We start from the raw sequence: 23,401 nt of genomic DNA on the forward strand, positions 1-23,401 counted from the left end.
TCAAGTTCAATTACCCTAACCCACTCTACTTTTGTAGGGGCATGTCCTAGATTCCAAGGCTGGGGTTTTGCCTGTTCTGGCAAGATCTCGCTGAAGTGTTCCTAGTCTCTGCCTAGCATGACTGGATAGGACAGTGGTCAGTAACCTTCAGCATGTGGCCCATCAGGGTAATCCACTGGCGGGCCACAAGACATTTTGTTTACGTTGACCGTCTGCAGGCATGGTCCCCCACAGCTCCCAGTGGTAGTAGTTTGCCTTTCCCGGCCAATGGGAGCTGCAGGAAGCGGTGCAGGCCAGGAACCACCCCCCTGCAAATCCATGGATATCCGCTTCATATCTGCATCCGCAGATGTGGACCATTTTTGTGGACAGTGGATTGGATGCAGATCCAACTGTGCGGGACTCTACTCACCGGCGGTGCCTGGCCCGTGGCGCCTGATTCGGGCAGCGTGCTCGGAGCTGGTGGCCAGCAGCCAGTGGCTGGGCGGCAGGCCGGAGTCAGGGCTCTCCAGCAGCCACTTGCTGCGCTGCTTCCTGTTCAGCAGCTCAGGCCCCTGGGGCAGCACCAATGTCCCCACCATGGCCTGGCCCGCCTAGGAAGCACTGGCTGCGCTCCCAGCCTGCCAGCTCCTGGGCAGCAGGGCCTGCCCCCAGCTGCAGGGATTGGAGCAGGCGGGGCTCTGGCACCCCACCCCTCTACCCTGCTGTGATGCAACACGCATTGGTGCTGTCGTGTCATGTGCCGTTATTCGCGAGCCCCCAGGATCAACATGCGATGTGACGCCCCTTCCCCCCAGCCCCTGCCCCCACACTGCCCCTTGTCATCGAGACCCCACCCTTGCACCGCACCTTACCCCTGTCCCTGCCCTCGCACCCCCTCTTCCCTGCAAGACCCCACCCCTCCACTCACTCATCTCTGCTCCCTGTCCCCACCCCACTAGCACTTGTGACACGGGTTGCTGTTGCAGGTGCGGATACACATAAAAGACGGATAGCGGATCGCGGGTCGATTCTGGTGGATGTGGAGCCACATTTTTGTATCTGCGCAGGGCTCTGAGCATAAGGGCTCCTCTTCCTGTTTCAGGAGCCACTCTACTTTCCCTTCTTGGGGCTTTCTCCCTTGCGGACTACAGCTTCCTCCTTTTAAAGCCCTTCTCCCTACCATTCATGATTGGCAGGGCTAGAGGGTCAGAGCAACCTTAGTACACAGACTCTCCTAGACCTCTTTCCGTTCAGTGAGGGGTTTATACACTGCATCACAGTCCCTCTGTGTAGTGTCTGATGCTTGTCTTTTCCTCCTGCACAGTCATCATGTAGGGCCTGATTTTTCACTGACTTGCACTTTGAGTAGCCAGCCATTTACTCCTCTGCAGTCTTGCCTTTCTGATTTGATAGCACTTTATACCCTCACTACACAGTTGTAAATGACTAGTCAAGGTGCAAAATTCTGGAGAATCAGGACTAGTATTTTTTTTAGCTGCTTTGGAGCCCAATGGAGGCTGCACAAGGATATGGCCTTGTAAATGGAGTTTCATAATAAAGGAGTTTCAATATGCACTACAATACACTGAAAAAGTTTAGGATTTTCATTTCTGCTTCACTAGAAATGGAGTTTTCATTGTATTATTTCTGAATTTGGCTCATACTGGAAGATATGTTGTCAGCTGTTAGGTGATAGTCCTTGTAAAAATATGGCTCTTGGTAGTATGTACAGCAATGCCCATTCTACTTCAAATAATTTAAAATCTCAACCCTGTCATTAATAATATTACATACAACTCCCTCCAAAAAAAACCTACATTAAAAGAATGTTATGCAGCTTTCAGGGTCATGCACTCAACAGTTAGAAAATGCCAGAACTGATGTATCACAGTAGAGAACTCTCTGCAACTCTGTACCCTCTTTTTGTCCTGGGGTGGAGCCCCACAATTCTCCCACTCTTAGACCAGGATCCTGGGGTTACAGCTCCTTGTGTATCTCCCACAATTACTCAGCAGGCCTGAGTGAGTTCAGCCTCTGCAATTCTTCCCTTAGGGAGCTTGTGACTAGAGTTTGTTGGAAGTTTCCTAACAAAAACGTTTAGCTTGAAAATGCCAATCTATGGATCCCAAAATGTTTCACAAAAACACGTGGAAACCTGCAGCACGGAGCCTGGAATTCCTGTGAGCCCCAGGTTCCAGCTCAGTCATTGCTACTCAGGCTTCAAGTAAGGATCCTGGCAGCTCTGAAAGCCTTGATAGCTCCAGCTCAATCCCTGACTGTCAGGGTTGAGGCACCAGGCACTGCAGCAAGGGAGCCTAAAAGCCCTGAGAGCCCCAACTTGAGCTGGGGTTTTCAGGGCTTCTGGACTCTCTGGTCCTGAACTGGACTCTTGGGCCAGCTGGCTCCAGTGGCTCCGGAAGTTGGGCAGCCTGGAGGGCCAGCTGGCCCAGGAGTTTGGAAGCTCTGGAGCCCACAGCTCCGGGACAGTCTGTATGGTGGGGCTGCCCTGGAGCCACAAACCCTGGAAGTCATGGGATCTTCTTATATGTTTCTTCTGAGTTTCACTGCTGCCCGGTCTAGTCTCTTTAAGGACTGCCATTCAGGGATTACAGTGGTGAAGATGACATGAATCATGTCAATTTCACTTAGCTCTTCAGAATGTTCATAGTTGGTTATTATTTTGGCATGCTGCCAAAGGTTTGTTGACAATACAAGAGAAGGAGAAGGAGACTACTCAAAATCTTATATCTGATCCAAACCTGAACAACATTTCATGGTAAAAAGAAAAGGCACTTCTCTCATCCTAGGGCTTTCTCCCTGATGAATTTCAAATGTCTACTGCAAACAATGGACTATTAGAAATTCTCAGAAAAAGTCAGATGCATCTTTTAAAATGAAAAGTGTTAGGCAACCCAAGTATAACTCCCCCTATAATTTAACAAAACATACCTTTTTATTAATGTATTTTGGGACAAGTCCTGAAGTTTCAAGGAGATATTTGTGTCCTTGTCTCGTGTCAACACAAATAGGTTGAGGCTTCTTAGCCACTCCCATGATAACATCTGCTGCATTTGTATTTATGAAATTCTTTTTACTTTGAATTCCCATAAGTGGGTGATCTGTCACATGTGGCACTGATGGTATTGTTAGTAACCTCTTTCTTCCTTCATCTCTTTTTCCTGTGGAATTAAGCATATGAACATCCTTATAGCTAGTATAAAGCAGTAAGTAATTTTCCAATGTCAGCATTCTCCAGTATCTCAAGTGGGAGAAACAACTAAAACTGAAAGAAAACACGTACAGAGTTATTCTTAAATTAAAATCAACTTTGTTAACAACATAAGAATGGCTTGGGGAACTACTGTAATGAAAAGCTACTTAAAGTTTGTTGGACCAAAAACCTACAGAAAATCTACATAGCTTCTGATCAGGTTTTACACTGTAAAATCCATTTAAAAGTACTATTGTGTAAGACTTGATCCATATTTTTTCTGCTAGCTGTAGGAGAATTATACTACTTAACTTATGTTTTACCGTCCTCAAAGAAATATTTTTAAAATATGTATAATATTTTATAAAATTAAACATGTGCATTACTTTACATGGAAGAGAAAAATTAAATGTTTATATTTACATATTTTAGCTCTCATTAATACGTTTTGTCTTTTTAAAAAATAAGTTACCCAAATGGTCTCATTTTGCTCTTCATTTAATCTACCTTCCTATCCGCTCTGTTCCTCTACCTGTTCCTAAACCCATGCAAATGCTTGCCTGATCCTCCTCTCTCCCTACGCATTCTGCTCATGCTTTTGGCTTCCTTCTCCCTTGAACATGCTGTCAAGTTGTCTCATTCCCTCTCTCACAGAAAGACCGCTGGCAGTTCTAGTCCTACTGAGAGCTTCAGTCACTGAAGGTAGCTTCTGTTTCCTCTCCTCCTCCTGTGTGACAGCAGCCCACTAGTGAAAGCTGTAGTGATGGCTCATCCTCTTTGTTTTCAGCTGCTTTTATAACTGCAGAGGCAGCTGGAAGCAAGGAGAAGAGGCAGTACCAACTAACCAACCAGCTCTCTGTGAGCCACCAGTAAGTGTTCAGTGGGCCACTAGTGGGCCACAGACCAGAGTTTGAGAACTAATAGAAGTATGTTTCTGTACAATGGATTATGTGGTAAAAGGCTAACAGTAAAAGTAGCTTTTGTAAAACTTTTGGGAGGTATTGTCATTCAAGAGAGTAGCTGTTTTATTAGTAATACCTTCAATTCTTGACATATTACATTTAGGCACTACAGCACATATAGTACATACCTTCTTTGTAATTCTGCTTCTTTGAACTGGTCATTACACAGGATTCTCACTCTTGGGTCTCATACATTTAGACAGAGACTGACTGGGAACTCTCAAAACTAAGGAGTTTTTGAGGGTTGCACCCTTAGCATACCCATTCACCAATGCCAACAGGTATAACACTCTTCTCCAGCAGCACGAGTGGCAGAACACAGTAGAGCACTCAACTGTCATTCCTTTTTGGAGCAAAAAGGTGAAACATTCAACTAAGTACATCCATACAGGCAAAATCCCTCAGAACTGAAAACCCCAAACACTGTTAGGAGGTGGAAGAGTGAGTAAAAATCCTGGGAGACTATATCAGTAAAGAAGCATAATTACAATGTAAGTGATTTCTCCTTCTTTAAAGATACCATCATCCAGGATTCTCACTCTCATAGTGCACATAGCTTGAGGGATTGTGCTTTCTACTAAAAGTTCACACACTGCATCCGGCAGTGATGAAAATATCAATCCATGTTATATAAACAACTAGTAAGGTTTCTTTCCATTCTTTCCTTTTTTTAAATAAGGGAAAGGAAGGATCAGGAACCTCCAAAGACCATCAGCCAAAAAACCAAAGATCTTCCAGACTGAATCCAATAAAAAGAAAATTTGCCAACCTAAACAAGGGCTAGCACAAAAGAAACAAATATCTAAACAGTGGGAGACTTTACACCTCTTTACTTCAGAGGTATAGGCCGAGGAAGCCAATGGAGGATTTACTGGTAGCAGAAGGATACAAGAAACATAAGCTACATAAACGCAAGCCAGAAGGGTCATGTAGCTACCTGCATTTGTCTACCTGCATCCCTGAGGTTCATAGCGAAAGATGTTTGCTCTACTTCTGATAGTGTAAGACAGGATGTGACCTTCTAAGTACCAGCTATCCAGATCATATTAATAAGAGATGGTAATAATTAGGGCCCTACCAAATTCATGGTCCATTTTGGTCAATTTCATGGTCATGGGATTTAAAAAAATATAAATTTCATGATTTCACATATTTAAATCCAAAATTTCATGGTGTTGTAACTATAAGGGTTTTGACCAAAAAGGGCGTTGGGCAGGGGTGGCAAGGTTATTGTAGGGAGGTCTTTGTATTGCCACCCTTACTCCTGTGCTGCTGCTGCCTTCGGAGCTGGGCAGCTGGAGAGCGGCAACTGCTAGCCAGGAGCCCAGCTCTGAACACCACTGACAAGAGCAGTGCAGAAGTAAGGATGGCATGGTACGGTATTGCTACCCTGATTTCTGCACTGCTGCCTTCAGAGTTGGGCCCTCAGCCAGCAGCTACCACTCCCCAGCTGCCCAGCTCTGGAGACAGCAGCACCGAAGTAAGGATAGCATGGTCTGGTATTGCCAATCTTACTTCCGTGTTGCCTTCAGAGCTGGGTGCCTAGCCAACAGCTGCCACTCTCCAGCCACCTAGCTTTGAAGGCAGTGCAGAAGTAAAGGTGGCAATACCATGACCCCCCTACAATAATCTTGCAAAGCCCCATAACTCTCCTTTGGATCAGGACCTCCTGTTTGAGAAATGCTGTTTTCACCCCTGAAATCTGTATAGTATAAAGGTAAAAGTACACAATACACCATATTTCATGGTCCATGAAGCATTTTTCACAGCCATTAATTTGGCAGGGCCCTAGTAATAGGCAATCCTTAGTCATGTTCTTTTTTAATAACAATACCCAAGAAACTGTTAGGAAAAAACAAGAGTTTGGATGGACTTCAACTGTCTCAAATCTGCTCTACACAGAACCCCAAGGATGTGTTGATGTCAAACTTTGGGAGAAGCATCTCACCAAGACCAGCACCCAGGCCTGGTGAAGCTTTGGCACTTATTAAACACTGAAAATTTAGACACATTCAAACTCTACTGGCTGTTTCACCTTTTATCTGTTGAGATATGTCACTAGACCTTGCTGTAGTCTTTCAGGGGGTCTCTGTTGCTCCCTGACCAGCTTTCTTTGGTTCGCCCCCACTCAGGACACTTTTTGGCTTCTGGCCTCTAATTCAGCCCAGTGGTCTGCTTCAGTCCCTATGGGCTGCATTTTTGAAGGCAGCATGGTAGAGGGGTGTGACCCCTTTATTGTTCCAGGCCTTTCTGACTCCTTTCCTTCTTTGAGCTCTCTCCTTTTACAGCAGGCCTTGTTTCTATTATTGGTTGCAGCTGAGTGCCTACCTCCACGATTGTCAGTTGTGGCAGCTGCATGGAGGTGTGGTGATGCTGCTTACCTGTAGGCAGGAGAAGCTCCCTCCCCGCCCCCCTTTTGCCTTTGTTCAGTATGGGGTTTGTAGACCCCATTACAAGGTACTTTCTATGTTCCCTACTGCTATAGCAGCCAAGTGATTCCTAATAATTAATTTATTCTCATAATATTCTCAGTGGTAGAAGAGGACAGGACAAGGACTAATGGTCTCAAGTTGCAGTGGGGGAAGTTTAGGTTGGATATTAGGAAAAACTTTTTCACTGGGAGGGTGGTGAAACACTGGAATGCGTTACCTAGGGAGGTGGTAGAATCTCCTTCCTTATAAGTTTTTAAGGTCAGGCTTGACAAAGCCCTGGCTGGGATGATTTAATTGGGAATTGGTCCTACTTTGAGCAGGGGGTTGGACTAGATGACCTCCTGAGGTCCCTTCCGACCCTGATATTCTATGATTCTATGAACATGCCTGTGCTGAGTATCTACAACAGGGGTGGGCAAACCTTTTGGCTTAAGGACCACATCTGGGTATGGAAATTGTAAGGTGGGCCATGAATGCTCACAAAATTGGGGGTTGGGGTGGGGGTGAGGACTCTGGCTAGGGGTGTGGGCTCTGGAGTGGGGCCAGAAATGAGGAGTTCAGGTTGCAGGAGGGGGCTCCGGGCTGGAGGAGGGGTGCGGGTGTGGGGGTGAGGGCTCTGGCTAGAGGTGTGGGCTCTGGGGTGCAGGAGGGTGGGACTGAGGATTTCAGGTGGAGGGAGGGGGCTCAGGGCTGGGGAAGGGGTTGGGGCGCAGGACGGGGTTGGGGTGCAGGCTCCGAGCGGCACTTACCTCAAGCAGCTCCGGGAAGCAGCAGCATGTCCCCCCTCTGGCTCCTACATGGAGGCACAGCCAGGCAGCTCTGCATGCTGCCCCGTCTGCAGGCGCCACCCCTGAAGCTTCCATTGGCCCCATTTGCTGACCAATGGGAGCTGCAGGGGCAGCGCTTGGGGCAGGGGCAGTGTGCAGAGCCTCCTGGCTGCTCCTACGTGTAGGAACCAGAGGGGGACGTGCCACCGCTTTGAGGAGCCATGTGGAGCAAGCCCCCAATCCCACTCTCCAGGCAGCAGCTCGAGGGCTGGATTAAAATGTCAGAAGGGCAAGATGCGGCCCATGGGCCGTAGTTTGCCCACCCCGATCTACAACTTGTACTGAAGTCAGTGGCAGCTGGAGGTCTTCCAACACCTCTGAAAATCAAGCCTTAAGTGACATGCCCAAAGTCACACTGAAAGTCTGTGGCAGAACCAGAAACTGAATCCAGATCTCCTGTGTCCCAGTCCAGGCCTTAACCAGAGGACTATCTTTCTCTCACTGCACAAATGAAAGCCATAGCCAATTTTCATAAATGAGGCTAAGTACCCTGGAACTATGAGTATCTTGAAAGTCCACAGGATAAGGAGTTATTATTGGGAGGTTTCTCAGCGTGTGAAACCCCATATTAACCACATACAGTGCTCTGGAAACAATGGTTTACCTTTCTTCTAGAATAAGATGGGGTGAAGTAGGTTTCCTATGAATGAAGGATTTAGTTTGTCTGAAGACCAGAATCAGACAAAAGAAGAAGGTGATCAAGGGGCTTGTGTGGCACCAAACCTTTCTTATAAATGCTTATGGAAGACTCCTACCAATAAACCCAAATTTGAGACACCTACTCAGAAAAAAAAATGTTTCCAGAACTCTACTCTATTAGGACACTGTTCCTGGGCTGGGATGTTGCCAACATCCCAGGCCCAACCCAGACCCCTGGTCTGAAATGACTAATTGACACAAATAGAAGGGTCCAAAATCATACTGGTCTAGAATAGTATGGGATTATGCCTGTCTCTGCAGAGCTAAGTTAGGACTATTTTTACCAGACATGCTGATGAACAGGCATGTATGAGCCTCTTTCTCCAAAGGACAGAGAAACAATGGGTTGTTCGTGTGCTCTTTTAACCTTGCCATTAGCAGAAAATCAATAGTTCACTGTTCTGATAAGTGATGAAAAAATTCACCTCTAGTGTTTCCACCAGAGAAAATTCCCTGCTCCAGCGATCACTCAGGAGGATCTATTATGGTTTGACTTAAGTCTGTCTACAATCATATTCTCCTTCCCCAGCCAAGAATTTAATATGGGACAGAGCCCATTCCTACATGTGTAGAAGGCCGACAGAGAAGGCATGAATCATTGCTTCCCTGTTTGTTTATACACATATGATGATCTGACTGTCCATTTAAATCAGGACCTTTTGGGACACCACGTCTCAGAAGACTCCTAGTACATGCACCCTCATCTTCAGAACAATGACATGGAGTTGCTGTTCCTGGAGTCCTCTAGCTCTTCAGCCAGGAACTGAGTTTGGCACAAATAGTCAAAATCAGTGCAAGCCCAGAAGTATAGATGGAGGCAATTATGGACCCAACTGTCCACAAGGAAGTACTAAGTGACCATGCTCTATTAAGAAGGACAATATCTCATTGCATCTGCAGGCAAATGAAGGGCTTAACTGCCTGTGTCTGTAGAAAGCCCTATCTCCCACTGCTCACTTTTTCATTAAAAGTAGTGAACCAGGACTCCAAAGGAAGCCCTGATACACCAGACAATAACAGAAATGACAGAGCTAATGGCTAAAGTGCTGTGATCCAATGCAGACAACTGAACCACTGCTGCCTTAGGATGGAACCAAAGTGCCATGCCTCAAAGGAGGTGCCTAAGCACCATAATCTTTAAAAGGCTATATCTACAATTTGAGCTCGGGGTGAACACCAGCTCTAGGAGACATACTTGCACTAGCTCTCATTGAGTTGCCGTGCTAAAACTAGAATGTTTTTGCTGCGGCAACGCAAGTGGCAGGAGGGGCTATCTTCCCTGAGTGCAAGCCAGTCAGAGATCTTAGGTATGTACTTGGGGCAGAAAGTCCTCCTGCTGCTCATGCTCCTGGGGCTTCACTCTATTTTTAGCACATTAGCTCAATGAAAGCTAGCACAAGTATATCTCCTTGATCTGCGAATCATACCCTCAGCTTGCAGACACACCCTAAGGTATAAATGCACTGGTGCCTAACAAAGATGCTGAGAAATTCTGAGGCCATGACATATCAATCCCAGGGAATCCTTCACTGCAGCACTGAAATACTGTCATACCCAGGGTGTAGGCGATTGGACCTAGTGGTTGGAACAGGAGTCTAGCCTACTGTTCGGAGCAAAATCAGAGGGCAGGAGATGAGCCATTCGTCAAAGCCAAGAGTCAGGAGTTCTGAGGAAGGTAGGGACCAGGGCTGGAGCAGGAGCAAGGGCTGGTAAAGGAAGCAGGTCTGGCACAGATGCAGATGTGAAACATGCTAAACAGCCTCAGCGCTGTTATTGCTACAAAGGCTTAAATGGTGAGCTGTTGACCCTTCTGTCCAATCAGGGAACAGTCACTTGGTGAGGGTTTATTGGACCCAGTGAAGCTCATTGGCAACCACACCCTGAGCCACATTAGTTCTTGACAAATACTGAGCCTCAGTGAGCGTTTTGTTGTGTTGTGGTTATTCAGGAGCACTGATACACAGACACCCCAAAGAGATACCAAAGCATTTGGACCCCTATGGAGCCCTGAAGCACCAAACTCAAATAGGGGGACAGTGACTGTTCTGAGGTTAAAAGAAAAGGAGAACTTGTGGCACCTTAGAGACTAACGAATTTATTTGAGCATAAGCTTTCGTGAGCTACAGCTCACTTCATCAGATGCATGCAGTGGAAAATACAGTGGGGAGATTTTATATACACAGAGAACATGAAACAATGGGTGTTACCATACACACTGTAATTAGAGTGATCAGGTAAGGTGAGCTATTACCAGCAGAAGAGGAAAAAAACTTTTTGTAGTGATAAACAAGGTGGGCCATTTTCAGCAGTTGACAAGAATGTGTGAGGAACAGTAGGGGGAGAAAATAAACATGGGGAAATAGTTTTACTTTGTGTAATGACACATCCACTCCCAGTCTTTATTAAAGCCGAATGGAATGGTGTCCAGTTTGCAAATTAATTCCACTTCAGCAGTCTGTTTCTGAAGTTTTTTTGTTGAAGAATTGCCACTTTTAGGTCTGTAATCGAGTGACCAGAGAGATTGAAGTGTTCTCCGATTGGTTTTTGAATGTTATAATTCTTGACGTCTGATTTGTGTCCATTTATTCTTTTATGTAGAGACTGTCCGGTTTGGCCAATGTACATGACAGAGGGGCATTGCTGGAACATGATGGCATATATCACATTGGTAGATGTGCAGGTGAATGAGCATCTGATAGTGTGGCTGATGTGATTAGGCCCTATGATGGTGTCCCCTGAATAGATATGTGCACACAGTTGGCAATGGGCTTTGTTGCAAGGATAGGTTCCTGGGTTAGTGGATCTGTTGTGTGATGTGTGGTTGCTGGAGAGTATTTGCTTCAGGTTGGGGGGTTGTCTGTAAGCAAGGACTGTCCCGTCTCCCAAGATCTGTGAGAGCGATGGGTCGTCCTTCAGGATAGGTTGTAGATCCTTGATGATGCGTTGGAGAGGTTTTAGTTGGGGGCTGAAGGTGATGGCTAGTGGCGTTCTGTTATTTTCTTGTTGGGCCTGTCCTGTAGTAGGTGACTTCTGGGTACTCTTCTGGCTCTGTCAATCTGTTTCGTCACTTCAGCAGGTGGGTATTGTAGTTGTAAGAACGCTTGATAGAGATCTTGTAGGTGTTCGTCTCTGTCTGAGGGGTTGGAGAAAATGCGGTTGTATCATAGAGCTTGGCTGTAGACAATGGATCGTGTGGTGTGGTCTGGATGAAAGCTGGAGGCATATAGGTAGGCATAGTGGTCAGCAGGTTTCCGGTATAGGGTGGTGTCAAAAATATAAAGGGAAGGGTAAACCCCTTTGAAATCCCTCCTGGCCAGGGGAAAGCTCCTCTCACCTGTAAAGGGTTAAGAAGCTAAAGGTAACCTCGCTGGCACCTGACCAAAATGACCAATGAGGAGACAAGATACTTTCAAAAGCTGGGAGGAGGGAGAGAAACAAAGGGTCTGTGTGTCTGTCTTATGCTGGTTTTCTGCCGGGGATAGACCAGGAATGGAGTCTTAGAACTTTTAGTAAGTAATCTAGCTAGGCATGTGTTAGATTATGATTTCTTTAAATGGCTGAGAAAAGAATTGTGCTGAATAGAATAACTAATTCTGTCTGTGTATCTTTTTTGTAACTTAAGGTTTTGCCTAGAGGGGTTCTCTATGTTTTTGAATCTAATTACCCTGTAAGATATCTACCATCCTGATTTTACAGGGGGGATTTCTTTATTTCTATTTACTTCTATTTTTATTAAAAGTCTTCTTGTAAGAAAACTGAATGCTTTTTCATTGTTCTCAGATCCAAGGGTTTGGGTCTGTGGTCACCTATGCAAATTGGTGAGGCTTTTTATCCAACATTTCCCAGGAAAGGCGGGGGGGGGGGTGCAAGTGTTGGGAGGATTGTTCATTGTTCTTAAGATCCAAGGGTCTGGGTCTGTAGTCACCTAGGCAAATTGGTGAGGCTTTTTACCAAACCTTGTCCAGGAAGTGGGGTGCAAGGTTTTGGGAAGTATTTGGGGGGAAAGACGCGTCCAAACAGCTCTTCCCCAGTAACCAGTATTAGTTTGGTGGTGGTAGCGGCCAATCCAAGGACAACGGGTGGAATATTTTGTACCTTGGGGAAGTTTTGACCTAAACTGGTAAAGATAAGCTTAGGAGGTTTTTCATGCAGGTCTCCACATCTGTACCCTAGAGTTCAGAGTGGGGGAGGAACCTTGACAGGTGGTGTTTATGTGACCATCACTTATTAGCACCATAGTGGATCTCTTGTGTGGACTGGTCCAGGTTGAGGTTGATGGTGGGATGGAAATTGTTGAAATCATGGTGGAATTCCTTAAGGGCTTCTTTTCTATGGGTCCAGATGATGAAGATGTCATCAATGTAGCGCAAGTAGAGTAGGGGCATTAGGGGACGAGAGCTGAGGAAGTGTTGTTCTAAGTCAGCCATAAAAATGTTGGCATACTGTGGGGCCATGCGGGTACCCATACCAGTGCCGCTGATTGGAAGGTATACATTGTCCCCAAATGTGAAATAGTTATGGGTGAGGACAAAGTCACAAAGTTCAGCCACCAGGTTTGCCGTGACATTATCGGGGATACTGTTCCTGACGGCTTGTAGTCCATCTTTGTGTGGAATGTTGGTGTAGAGGGCTTCTACATCCATAGTCGCTAGGATGGTGTTTTCAGGAAGATCACCGATGGATTGTAGTTTCCTCAGGAAGTCAGTGGTGTCTCAAAGATAGCTAGGAGTGCTGGTAGCATAGGGCCTGAGGAGGGAGTCTACATAGCCGGACAATCCTGATGTCAGGGTGCCTGAGATGTCTGAGATGATGGGGCGTCCAGGATTTCCAGGTTTATGGATATTGGGTAGCAGACAGAATACCCCTGCTTGGAGTTCTAGGGGTGTGTCTGTGCGGATTTGTTCTTGTGCTTTTTCAGGGAGTTTCTTGAGCAGATGGTGTAGTTTCTTTTGGTAACCCTCAGTGGAATCAGAGGGTAATGGCTTGTAGTATGTGGTGTTGGAGAGCTGCCTAGCAGCCTCTTGTTCATATTCCAACCTATTCATAATGACAACAGCACCTCCTTTGTCAGCCTTTTTGATTATGATGTCAGAGTTGTTTCTGAGGCTTTGCATGGCATTGTGTTCTGTACGGCTGAGGTAATGGGGCAAGTGATGCTGCTTTTCCACAATTTCGGCCCGTGCACATCGGCGGAAGCACTCTATGTAGAAGTCCAGTCTGTTGTTTCGACCTTCAGGAGGAGTCCACCCAGAATCCTTCTTTTTGTAGTGCTGGTAGGAATGTCTCTGTTAGTATGATGTTCAGAGGTGTGTTGGAAATATTCCTTGAGTCGGAGACATCAAAAATAGGATTCTAGGTCTCCACAGAACTGTATCATGTTCGTGGGGGTGGAGGGGCAGAAGGAGAGACCCCGAGATAGGACAGTTCTTCTGCGGGGCTAAGAGTATAGCTGGATAGATAAACAATATTGCTGGGTGGGTTAAGGGAACCACTGTTGTGGCCCCTTGTGGCATGAGGTTATGATTCAACATGTTTTCATAGGGCATTGAAGTGTCAAGTCTCAGTAAGATAGGTGCACTGGAGCTATTCTGAAGTGCTTAAACAATAAGAGATCCCAGTCATGCTGAAGTGCTATTCCTTAAAAAAGGCATTAGGGCCTACCCCGAAGTACAGGTATACCTACACCTGTTCTAAGGCCTATCCTGAGGCATCACTGTGCCAAAATGCCAAGGTCCTGAGTTCTGAGGCATGATATACTGAACTTGGTCAGGTGCTGTTGCAGTGAGCTCCAACATTCCAATATGCTGAACTCTGATGCACACCACACTCTACTAAAGTTGTGCCAAGTTTTATTCTGAGGCTTCACAGTTGGTTGCTGCATTGAAGTCATTTCCAGATGCCTTGAGGTCACCAGTGCCTATTCTGAGGCTTTGAGGGCCAAACTTCTGAGTCATCAAACTCCGAAGCTGCATTTCCAGCCCCAAAGCTATTTTCAATGCCCAAGTTGCTCCTAGGCTCCAGGTAGGTCCAGATGCTGGGCTTCCATGTTGCTCACAGACACAATTGTTTACTGTACACTGAACCTTTAAACTTCTCAAGGCTTAAGGACACATCCAGAGACCTCACAATGCCACAGCAAATTCTGACAGTGACACACTTACAGCAGTCTGGCTGCACTGAGAATGATGTCTCTGCAGATTAACTGCCCTGGCACAACTGGTCAGGAGAGTGGAGACTAAAATTGCCATATCCCTTTAACAAGGATAGGGGTGCATGTACAAAGCCAGAGTGCTGGCAAAAAAAAACAAAAAAAAACCTAAAACCCTCTCAAAGTTGAATATCCCACTTACTGATGGCTTTGTGGGATGCAACCCTCCAAAACTTTTCTGCTTTGCGTATTCCAAGACAGTCTCACACTACAGGTTGAGATCCAAGAGCAAGTATCAAAGAGTGAAAATCCCGTGGTGATAGTATCCCTAAGAAAATCATACATACTTTCCCCAGATCTCTTCAAGTTTTAAAATCATTGGGTTGAGACAACTTCAATATGTAATTTCCTTGCTCTTGTGAATAATTGTTTTTAACTTTCTAATTTGTATTATTTGATTTTAAATATTCATATTAATGACCAAGTTATAAAAAGACTGATGTATAATCTAAATTAAATATTTACATAAAACACATCAACCTTAAAATCACACTTGTTAGAATTTTTTAACCTACTAGTGTTACAACTAATATCTCAGATTATTGTTACAACTAATATCTCAGATTACTAAAAGAAAAGGAGTACTTGTGGCACCTTAGAGACTAACCAATTTATTTGAGCATGAGCTTTCGTGAGCTACAGCTCACTTCATCAGATGCATGCCGTGGAAACTGCAGCAGACTTTATATATACACAGAGAATATGAAAAAATACCTCCTCCCACCCCATTGTCCAGCTGGTAATAGCTTATCTAAAGTGATAATAAGGTGGGCCATTTCCAGCACAAATCCAGGTTTTCTCACCCTCCACCCCCCCACACAAATTCACTCTCCTGCTGGTGATAGCCCATCCAAAGTGACAACTCTTTACACAATGTGCATGATAATAAAGTTGGGCCATTTCCTGCACAAATCCAGGTTCTCTCACCCCCTCACCCCCCTCCCAAAAACCACACACACAAACTCACTCTCCTGCTGGTAATAGCTCATCCAAACTGACCACTCTCCAAGTTTAAATCCAAGTTAAACCAGAACATCTGGGGGGGGGGGTAGGAAAAAACAAGAGGAAATAGGCTACCTTGCATAATGACTTAGCCACTCCCAGTCTCTATTTAAGCCTAAATTAATAGTATCCAATTTGCAAATGAATTCCAATTCAGCAGTTTCTCGCTGGAGTCTGGATTTGAAGTTTTTTTGTTTTAAGATAGCGACCTTCATGTCTGTGATTGCGTGACCAGAGAGATTGAAGTGTTCTCCGACTGGTTTATGAATGTTATAATTCTTGACATCTGATTTGTGTCCATTTATTCTTTTACGTAGAGACTGTCCAGTTTGACCAATGTACATGGCAGAGGGGCATTGCTGGCACATGATGGCATATATCACATTGGTGGATGTGCAGGTGAACGAGCCTCTGATAGTGTGGCTGATGTTATTAGGCCCTGTGATGGTGTCCCCTGAATAGATATGTGGGCACAATTGGCAACGGGCTTTGTTGCAAGGATAAGTTCCTGGGTTAGTGGTTCTGTTGTGTGGTATGTGGTTGTTGGTGAGTATTTGCTTCAGGTTGCAGGGCTGTCTGTAGGCAAGGACTGGCCTGTCTCCCAAGATTTGTGAGAGTGTTGGGTCATCCTTTAGGATAGGTTGTAGATCCTTAATAATGCGTTGGAGGGGTTTTAGTTGGGGGCTGAAGGTGACGGCTAGTGGCGTTCTGTTATTTTCTTTGTTAGGCCTGTCCTGTAGTAGGTAACTTCTGGGAATTCTTCTGGCTCTATCAATCTGTTTCTTTACTTCTGCAGGTGGGTATTGTAGTTGTAAGAAAGCTTGACAGAGATCTTGTAGGTGTTTGTCTCTGTCTGAGGGGTTGGAGCAAATGCGGTTGTATCGCAGAGCTTGGCTGTAGACGATGGATCGTGTGGTGTGGTCAGGGTGAAAGCTGGAGGCATGCAGGTAGGAATAGCGGTCAGTAGGTTTCCGGTATAGGGTGGTGTTTATGTGACCATTGTTTATTAGCACTGTAGTGTCCAGGAAGTGGATCTCTTGTGTGGACTGGACCAGGCTGAGGTTGGTGGTGGGATGGAAATTGTTGAAATCATGGTGGAATTCCTCAAGGGCTTCTTTTCCATGGGTCCAGATGATGAAGATGTCATCAATATAGCGCAAGTAGAGTAGGGGCTTTAGGGGACGAGAGCTGAGGAAGCGTTGTTCTAAATCAGCCACAAAAATGTTGGCATACTGTGGGGCCATGCGGGTACCCATAGCAGTGCCGCTGATCTGAAGGTATACATTGTCCCCAAATGTGAAATAGTTATGGGTAAGGACAAAGTCACAAAGTTCAGCCACCAGGTTAGCCGTGACATTATCGGGGATAGTGTTCCTGACGGCTTGTAGTCCATCTTTGTGTGGAATGTTGGTGTAGAGGGCTTCTACATCCATAGTGGCCAGGATGGTGTTATCAGGAAGATCACCGATGGATTGAAGTTTCCTTAGGAAGTCAGTGGTGTCTCGAAGGTAGCTGGGAGTGCTGGTAGCGTAGGGCCTGAGGAGGGAGTCTACATAGCCAGACAATCCTGCTGTCAGGGTGCCAATGCCTGAGATGATGGGGCGTCCAGGATTTCCAGGTTTATGGATCTTGGGTAGTAGATAGAATATCCCAGGTCGGGGTTCCAGGGGTGTGTCTGTGCGGATTTGATCTTGTGCTTTTTCAGGAAGTTTCTTGAGCAAATGCTGTAGTTGCTTTTGGTAACTCTCAGTGGGATCATAGGGTAATGGCTTGTAGAAACTTGTGTTGGAGAGCTGCCGAGCAGCCTCTTGTTCATATTCCGACCTATTCATGATGACAACAGCACCTGCTTTGTCAGCCTTTTTGATTATGATGTCAGAGTTGTTTCTGAGGCTGTGGATGGCATTGTGTTCTGCACGGCTGAGGTTATGGGGCAAGTGATGCTGCTTTTCCACAATTTCAGCCCGTGCACGTCGGCGGAAGCACTCTATGTAGAAGTCCAGTCTGCTGTTTCTACCTTCAGGAGGAGTCCACCTAGAATCCCTCTTTCTGTAGTGTTGGTAGGGAGGTCTCTGTGGATTAGTATGTTGTTCAGAGGTATTTTGGAAATATTCCTTGAGTCGGAGATGTCGAAAATAGGATTCTAGGTCACCACAGAACTGTATCATGTTCGTGGGGGTGGAGGGGCAGAAGGAAAGGCCCCGAGATAGAACAGCTGCTTCTGCTGGGCTGAGAGTATAGTTGGATAGGTTAACAATATTGCTAGGTGGGTTGAGGGAACCATTGCTGTGGCCCCTTGTAGCATGTAGTAGTTTAGAAAGTTTAGTGTCCTTTTTCTTTTGTAGAGAAGCAAAGTGTGCGTTGTAAATGGCTTGTCTAGTTTTAGTAAAATCCAGCCACGAGGAAGTTTGTGTGGAAGGTTGGTTTTTTATGAGAGTATCCATTTTTGAGAGCTCATTCTTAATCTTTCCCTGTTTGCTGTAGAGGATGTTGATCAGGTGATTCCGCAGTTTCTTTGAGAGCGTGTGGCACAAGCTGTCAGCATAGTCTGTGTGGTATGTAGATTGTAATGGATTTTTTACCTTCAGTCCTTTTGGTACGATGTCCATCTGTTTGCATTTGGAAAGGAAGATGATGTCTGTCTGTATCTGTACAAGTTTTTTCATGCAGTTGATAGATTTCCACTCCATACGGCTAAATGCAGTGCCTTGCATAATGACAGGTTTCAGAGTAACAGCCGTGTTAGTCTGTATTCGCAAAAAGAAAAGGAGTACTTGTGGCACCTTAGAGACTAACCAATTTATTTGAGCATTACCAGCTGGACAATGGGGTGGGAGGAGGTATTTTTTCATATTCTCTGTGTATATATAAAGTCTGCTGCAGTTTCCACGGCATGCATCTGATGAAGTGAGCTGTAGCTCATGAAAGCTCATTCTCAAATAAATTGGTTAGTCTCTAAGGTGCCACAAGTACTCCTTTTCTTTTTGCGAATACAGACTAACACGGCTGTTACTCTGAAACATCTCAGATTACTGTAACCAAAAGAGATTAATTATTTTTCTATTTTCAGTTTGCTTTGTGCATTTGATAGTGCTCTTTATATAATCATTTGTACTGTTTTCCAGTCAGCCAGTTAGTCATTTTCTCTTGTTGTTTGTAAATGACTTTTACATAGCAAAAGAAGGGAGAAAAACATTTTTAAAAGAACAATGATTATTAAACCGCAAATACTGGCGAGAACACAAGGACACTCATAGTATATAGAACTATTTTAAACTTTATAAATATGACTAGATTTCAGGTTGATGGGTTCACTTTCAATACTGATACAAATCCTAAAAATACAAGAAACATATGCTACTTTTCACATATTTATGCCAAAAACATACTGTGTGGGAGCTTCGGTTCCTTTGAACGTTTCTGAAGAAAGTTTTTTGGAGATGGTACTTCAATTTTTGGTGGTCCCATAGTTTTCCATGGAGCTCTATTTTCTTCTATTTCATGTTTCACAGATGCTCTAAATGTCGATATATATCTTTAATGTTAAAAAAATAACCAGAAAGTAGTTAAAAGTCAGAAAGTACTATATGTATATATTGCACTCTTTGTCTATAGCTAATATTCAAATAAATTCTGTAGCGCCACAAAAATACTTTGGGTACTGAATACAAAAAGTAAGACATTATAGCAACATTTTTGTGAGATTAAGGCATAATTTTCATTGCACACATTGCTTGGTCTTCTTTTTAAATCATCTGCATCTTAAAATAACATTTTCTTGTGGGTCTTCAATCCAGTATGATTAGCAAATCAACTTCATTATACTTTGTTCAAAGATCATTCAAAATATGCATATAGTGTTTCTGAATGAAGACTTACACTACATTCATAGACCTTTCCAGAGTTAGTATATACAGTATAGGGAGAGAGCAAGCCACAATATACAATACATACTTTACATAGCATTTCTCCAAAAAAGGCAGCTTCTGCCAATGGACAGAGCAAAGAACCACATTATTAGTTATTATTATTAATAATTATTAGTATTGGTATTACTGTAGCACCTAGGAGCCCTAGGCATAGACCAGAACCCCACTGTGCTAGGCACTGTACACGTTTTTAGATGATATTGAAATCACTTATATTGAGGCCAAAAACTTACTATTTTTCAAAAATGGATAAGACATTTATATTGACTATGATAGCATCCATAGTTACATTAGATAAGCTAAAATTATATTATAAAGGTATACACAGCCTCATGCTTCAGAACATATGTTAACCACCTACTGATGGGGGTTGTGTAGAAACCTCTCCTATGGGTGTGTTATTTTGTAATTGCCCCCTGGCTGCAGGGTTTCTTTCACCATCATCTGAAGGATCTGGTACTGGCTAATGTCAGAGTCTAGACTAAAAGGACCATTGGTTGGAGCCAGTACAGCAAGTTCTATGTTTCAATATCATACACAGTAACTCCTCACTCAAAGTCATCCCGGTTAACGTTGTTTCGTTATTACGTTGCTGATCAATTAGGAAACATGCTCGTTTAAAGCTGCGCAAAGCTCCCTTATAATGTTGTTTGGCAGCTGCCTGCTTTGTCCACTGCTTGCAGGAAGAGCAGCCCGTTGCAGCTAGGTGGTGGGGGCTTGGAACCAGGGTGGACTGGCAGCCCCCCATCAGCTCCCCGCTCCCATAAGTTCCCTGTGCATAGCTGCCCAGGAGGCTATGAATTGCCCGCAGTTCAGCTGTACCTCCCCCCACTGCCATGTGCTGCTCCTGCCCTCTGCCTTGCAGCTGCTCCCAGGAGCCTCCTGCTTGCTGTGCGGGGGAGTGGGGAAAGAGGGGAGCTAATGTCAGGGTGTCCCCCTTCCCCCTGCTCCTGCCCCCCGCTTACCCCTTCTCCATATAGAGCAGGGTGGGGACATCACAGGGCTCAGGAAGGAGAGAGCTTGCTGGCCGCAGCTGCTGTCTCAACTTGCTGATCTACTTAAAAGGGCAGTGTACAGAGAGTGGGGTCAGCGTACTTAAAGGGGCAATGCGCATCTCTCTCTCTCTTCCACACACAGGGTGTGTGTCTCTGTCTCTGTCTGCCATGCTGTCTCCCCTCTCTCCATTCATGCTGCCTTGTACAGTGTGAGGCTACATTAACAATGTGTTAACCCTTGAGGGCTCAGCCGAATGCTAGTTCATCATTTAGCAGTAAGGCATTCCCTGGGAAATATCCCACCCTCTTCCACCCTCTAATTTCACCACCTCAACCAAGCTTCACAATCATCATTGCTGTGTACAGTATTAAATTGTTTGTTTAAAACTTATACTGTTTGTGTATATATATATATATAGCTTTTTGTCTGGTGAAAAAAATTTCCCTGGAACCTAACCCCCCCATTTACATTAATTCTTATGGGAAAATTGTATTTGCTTAACATCGCTTTGCTTAAACTCGGATTTTTCAGGAACATAACTACATTATGTTATGTTACATAACTACATTAAGCAAGGAGTTACTGGACTTCTTATATGGCATAGGGCTGATCCTGAACGACTGAAATCAATGGCAATTTTGTCATTGGCTTCAGTGAGTGCAGATTTAGATCTAAGGCATGAAAGAATATATACTATATGTCCATAATTCTGGACATGATATTTATAATGCAATAAGGTTATTCTCCTTGAGAATGGCACCCTAACTTAGTTTGTCCAAAGGGATGCTTACTTGTGTGACAAAACCTAAAAGGAACGATAACAACAACAAAAAAATACTAATGGATTTATTGGCACATCTATCTGTTCTCAAGATACGGATCTCTTATGGTATCAAATTGTAGTACCCACAAACTGTTTTTTGTTAATAATAATACATAATAATAACATTAAGATTAAAACTGGAATGTCTCAGACAAAGTCACAGAATGAACTGTGCAGTCCTCTCAAATGGCTAAACCCTAAGCTGTTACCCAACAATCTGTGATGCATTTTCAAGTACGGTAAAGGCAAAAAAAGACAATATATATAGTACAACTTAGTTAACCAAAAAGAACAGAAGGAATTACTTTGGTTAAACAAGTTCAGCTGAATGGGAGTCACGGTAGCAGCATTAATGAAAATGTGCACAGAAGGAAAAGTGTTGCAAGTGTCAGACAGATCATTTATTTTTATTACAGTCTTTAGATGTGGGTGATCTAAAAGACAGGGAATCACCCAGGTTAACAGGGAGACTGGGATTCAAGAGATTTCAAATAAATAGTACTGTACTGTACTATTTTGTTTTGCCTGAAAAATACTTTGATTGTGTGACTTACGGGTGGAATCCTGTACAGCTGTCTTCTAGGTACAACCAGATCATGAATAAAAGTGTATGGATAGAACAGGTTGCAACTACCATGGCTCAGAGCTTGTAAAACCAGAGACAGTGGTGTTAGAATTAAGGTGAATTTCCACTTCCTTCCTGTAGTGGTCCCCTATGTTTTTGATCAAGTAAATAAGAAATGCCTAGCATTTCTCTAAGTTGATGACAGGATTTTTCAGAATTGTTGGGTTTTTCATTTGAGAATCTGCTTTCCTTCTTCAATCATGCAAGCTAAGCTACTGAGATCCAGACATTGAGGTTACGGTCTCTGACCTTTGGGTAGGAGATAGAGCTTCCTTCTCATACAATTTAAAAACTGGAGAACAAAAAAGAAATGCAGATCTTTTGACATGAAGGAGGAGAAGGGTCTTAGGATAGCTTCTCTCCTTGACTATTCTTATACCATGTCATTGGATTTCCCTCTCTTTCTTCCCAAACGTGAATTAGACAAGTCCCTTTTAGTGTGCTAAATGTTTTGTGTAACTTACAAGACAAAGTGAAGGAAATGATTTTTCAGTTATGGAGGATGCAGACAATGGCCTATTGAGGGTAGTGATGCAACAGAATGTAAATTAAAAGCTCCTCAGGGCAGGAAACACCTTCCTCTCTATTTTGTATAATGCCAAGAGCATTGTTGGTATACATTAAATAATAAATAATGAAAAATGAAGGGGCCTGCAACATGCTCCATTTTTCATATATTAATGGTGTAGAACCCAGGAATGTGACAAATTAGCAATGTGGACCCCTTAGTTGGGCAAAGAATGGACATGTTTGTCCTGGTAACTCATTAACACTTCCATTTATTTTATAAAAGGAGCGCACAAAAGGTTGTATTAAATTTGGTTTGTTTTTATATAATAATGGTTAGTAACAAGCCATAGCAAGTGTGTTATCTGGATATATATTTACAGCTTCGCCATATCAGTTCCCCATGTGAGCTAATATTCCCCATGTGAGCTAATAAAAACTGGAGTGTATTAGACAAAATCACAGAACAAACTGATTTTTTCTTACCCACGTACCTTGGTAGTTTGATAGGCTTCTCCTCCACCCGGGGTAGGAGATTATATATGTTCTCTTGGGCACACAGCGCTGTCATCCTTGACCTGATGGGGCACATGGGGATAATACATTTACACTGTATGAACTGTTGAGGAATCTCAGTTCCTCTTTATCTGCCTCCCTTTCTCCCTCTGTTTTTTTCATCCCCCACACTACTCCCTCCTTTTCCACCATTCTCATTCTTTCCAGCCCTTCTCTCTTCCTCTGCTCCCTCCTTTCTCTCCTACGACCCTCTCCCACACCATCTCTTCATTCCTCCTCCTCTCCAGCACACTATTCCCTCTCTCCCGCTCATTCCCCTCCTATCCACATCACCCCCGCTTCCCCCCAACCCGTCCCCGTGGCTCCCTCCTTCCCTCACCCTGCTCCGCTTGGTTTCGGCTCAGAGAAGATGCTGCTGCTGCTTCTAGGGATTTGCCTACTGTTGTCTCTTCAGTTGCTATGGGAAACTATTGCTTAGTAACGCCTTTGTGTGGAGGGGTGGGGCTATTTGTGACCTCATTTCCGTCTCTCTGAGCCCGCCAGCAAGTTAGGGACGGTACTCAACACTAAGAATGGGAAGATGGATGCTGCGCAAGCGCACTATGCTGAGCAGGGTGGGAGCGCCCCGGTGGCTGCGCAGGCGCACGAGCGCTGACGTAGGACGGATGCTGAGAAATGATTG

At 44.5% G+C, this 23,401-nt stretch overlaps 1 protein-coding gene across 2 annotated transcripts in view; it reads right to left on the reverse strand.

The window, feature by feature from the left end:
* ENKUR (enkurin, TRPC channel interacting protein) overlaps positions 1 to 23,197 on the reverse strand; it is a 32,626-nt gene extending 9,429 nt beyond the window's left edge. Inside the window, exons 1-4 of one of the 2 annotated variants that reach the window (XM_073334273.1) lie at positions 23,099 to 23,197; positions 22,698 to 22,781; positions 18,713 to 18,858; positions 2,932 to 3,161 (exon numbers count right to left, since the gene is read on the reverse strand). In XM_073334273.1, the coding sequence (XP_073190374.1) occupies positions 2,932 to 3,161; positions 18,713 to 18,858; positions 22,698 to 22,774 (453 nt within the window). In that variant the 5' untranslated portion in view covers positions 22,775 to 22,781; positions 23,099 to 23,197. Of the gene's footprint in view, positions 1 to 2,931; positions 3,162 to 18,712; positions 18,859 to 22,689; positions 22,782 to 23,098 lie in introns of those variants that run through there. The other variant, XM_073334274.1, reaches the window with a different exon arrangement.
* Between the last annotated feature and the right edge of the window lie 204 nt (positions 23,198 to 23,401).

The sequence above is a fragment of the Lepidochelys kempii genome, chromosome 2 (assembly GCF_965140265.1).
Source record: "Lepidochelys kempii isolate rLepKem1 chromosome 2, rLepKem1.hap2, whole genome shotgun sequence".
Taxonomy (NCBI): Eukaryota; Metazoa; Chordata; order Testudines; family Cheloniidae; genus Lepidochelys; species Lepidochelys kempii.